This window comes from Triticum urartu, chromosome 1A (assembly GCF_056163025.1).
Source record: "Triticum urartu cultivar PI428250 chromosome 1A, HENAU_Tu73, whole genome shotgun sequence".
Lineage (NCBI taxonomy): Eukaryota > Viridiplantae > Streptophyta > Magnoliopsida > Poales > Poaceae > Triticum > Triticum urartu.
Window position 1 is genome coordinate 492,932,382 of NC_141873.1, and position 2,220 is coordinate 492,934,601.

At 56.5% G+C, this 2,220-nt stretch overlaps 1 protein-coding gene across 1 annotated transcript; it reads right to left on the bottom strand.

The window, feature by feature from the left end:
• Nucleotides 1-691: 691 nt before the first annotated feature.
• On the bottom strand, nt 692-1,563 carry LOC147991904 (uncharacterized). The gene is made up of 2 exons (XM_087538862.1): nt 1,438-1,563; nt 692-1,369 (listed from the first exon to the last, which is right to left on the bottom strand). Exons 1-2 carry the CDS (start codon nt 1,561-1,563, stop codon nt 692-694), a joined length of 804 nt encoding a protein of 267 aa, XP_087394988.1.
• Between the last annotated feature and the right edge of the window lie 657 nt (nt 1,564-2,220).

Here is a 2,220-nt window from a genome sequence, read left to right on the forward strand (position 1 = left end):
CACGGCCGTTCCTTTTGAAAACAGAAAAAATATGTTTTCTTTTTTTCCTTTCGCAAGATGTATGGTTTTGCTTCCGCAAGAGGCATAGATTAGCTTTGCGAGAGGCCCTGTCGTGCCTCTCGGAAAGGGAAAAAACAGCATGCTCCCGGTGTGTGTTTTCCGTCTGAGTTTTTTGAATAACAAAGTTCTTCAAAACCTATCACCATGGGATCTAGTTTTGAAGATCTCGACACGAGGAATCGAACGGTGAAAACGGTTTGAGATTTGGATGCACTGTTTGAGAGATAAAACATTTTGAATAAACGGATCTACGAAAAAAGGAAAAAAACTCCCATAGTGCGACAAGTGGCGCACATGTAACGCGCCACTTGTCGCAACCTGAGGAAGTGAAAGTGATCTTTGGAAGAAAGTATTAGAGCATCTCGACTCGTTCGGCCCCCAGCGCGTAAGCCGACACTATTTTGAACGCCCGCCCGACGCCTTTTAGGTCCTGGGGACGATCTAGCTCCCAGCCACGCCCCCAGGCGCCGGCCCCCAAGCCGCGGAAAATTCAAACTTGATCATTCCCGCTCCCAGAAAAACGCCACAAATCCGGTGATCAGCTGCCCAGTTCGGCGATCAGCTTGCCACAGTTCGGCAATCAAATGAAAAATTCGATGTACAAAAAAAGGAAGGACGCGTGGGCAACGCATCAAACGGCTGGGTCGGCCTCGGGCGTTAGCAGAGTCGGCGTGCGCGGGCTTGGCGGCGTCGGAGCTGCTTCTGTGCTGGGCGGCGTCGGTGTGGCTTCGGTGCTGCTGGGCGTCGTGGAGGCATCGTCGCTCGGGTTTGGCGGCGTCGTCGACGTGGGCGTGGGAGTTGGCGGCGCCGTCGACGGGAGTTGGTTCAGGATGAGGCCGCGCTTCGCCAGGTACCACGCCTTGAGCTGCTCGTTGTTGCTCTGGATCATGTCCACCCCGCCCATCAGGAAAGCCAGGTCGGTGTTCCTCTTCTTCACGGCGACGTTGGTCCGGAGTAGGTCGAGCTTGACGGCGCTGTTCGTCATCAACGCCGACCACCGCACCTCGGTCTTCTCTTCACGCAGGGCTGCCCGGGCCTTTGCATCGGTGAGGCAATGCTCAATGGACTCTTGCACTCGCGCGGTAGCCGCCTCAGCGTGCTTCCCCTTCTTGGCCCCTTTGTTGCCTTTGGGGCGCCCGTCGCCCGCGTCCGGCGTTGGCGCGTCCGGCTTGTATGTCTCCTTGGCCTTGGTGAGGGTGCGCCGGACATCCGCCCACTTCTCGCACTTCTCGGTCCGCTTGAAGACGTGGATGTACTTGAAGTCTTGGTCGCTGCTGTCCTGGCGATACATGGCGAACATCCGCAGCAGCTGCGTCGAGGAACAAACAGTTGGCGGGCGCGCACAGTGAAAATAAGTGGGAGATCGGCGTGCCATACCTGATCCTCGATGCTAGCGCCGCTCTCCGTACGAGCCGTGATCTCCTCGACGATCCCGTGCCATTTGTTGCACGCCGTCTGGATGAGCCCCCAATGGTTTGCCATCGCCTTCGACCCACGCTTCATGTGGACGCCTTTGAAGTAGGGGTCGACGAGCTTGCGCTCGTCGAACTCGGCCTTGATGCGCTCCCAATACGTGTCGATGCTCTGGTTCGTGTCGGTGATCGGGTCGAGGCTGATGATTTTCCACGCTTTGGCGAGACACTCCTGCTCCTTGGACGCCTACTTGATGCGCGGCTCGCCGATCCTGGCCGCCCCCTTCTGTTGGGGAACACAGTATTTCAAAAATTTACCTATGATCACGCAAGATCTATCTAGGAGATGCACAACAACGAGAGGGAAGAGTGTGTCCACATACCCTCGTAGACCGAAAGCGGAAGCGTTTAGTAACGCGGTTGATGTAGTCGAACGTCTTCACGATCCAACCGATCCAAGTACTGAACGTACGGCACCTCCGTGTTCTGCACACGTTCAGCACGATGACGTCCCTCGAGCTCTTGATCCAGTTGAGGACGAGGGAGAGTTCCGTCAGCACGACGGCGTGGTGACGGTGATGATGGAGTTACCGGCGCAGGGCTTCGCCTAAGCACTACGGCGATATGACCGAGGTGGTAAACTGTGGATGGGGCACCGCACACGACTAAAAGATTGTCTGTTCTGCTTTGGGGTGCCCCCTGCCCATATATATAAAGGAGGGGTGAGGAGGAGGCCGGCCTAAGGGGG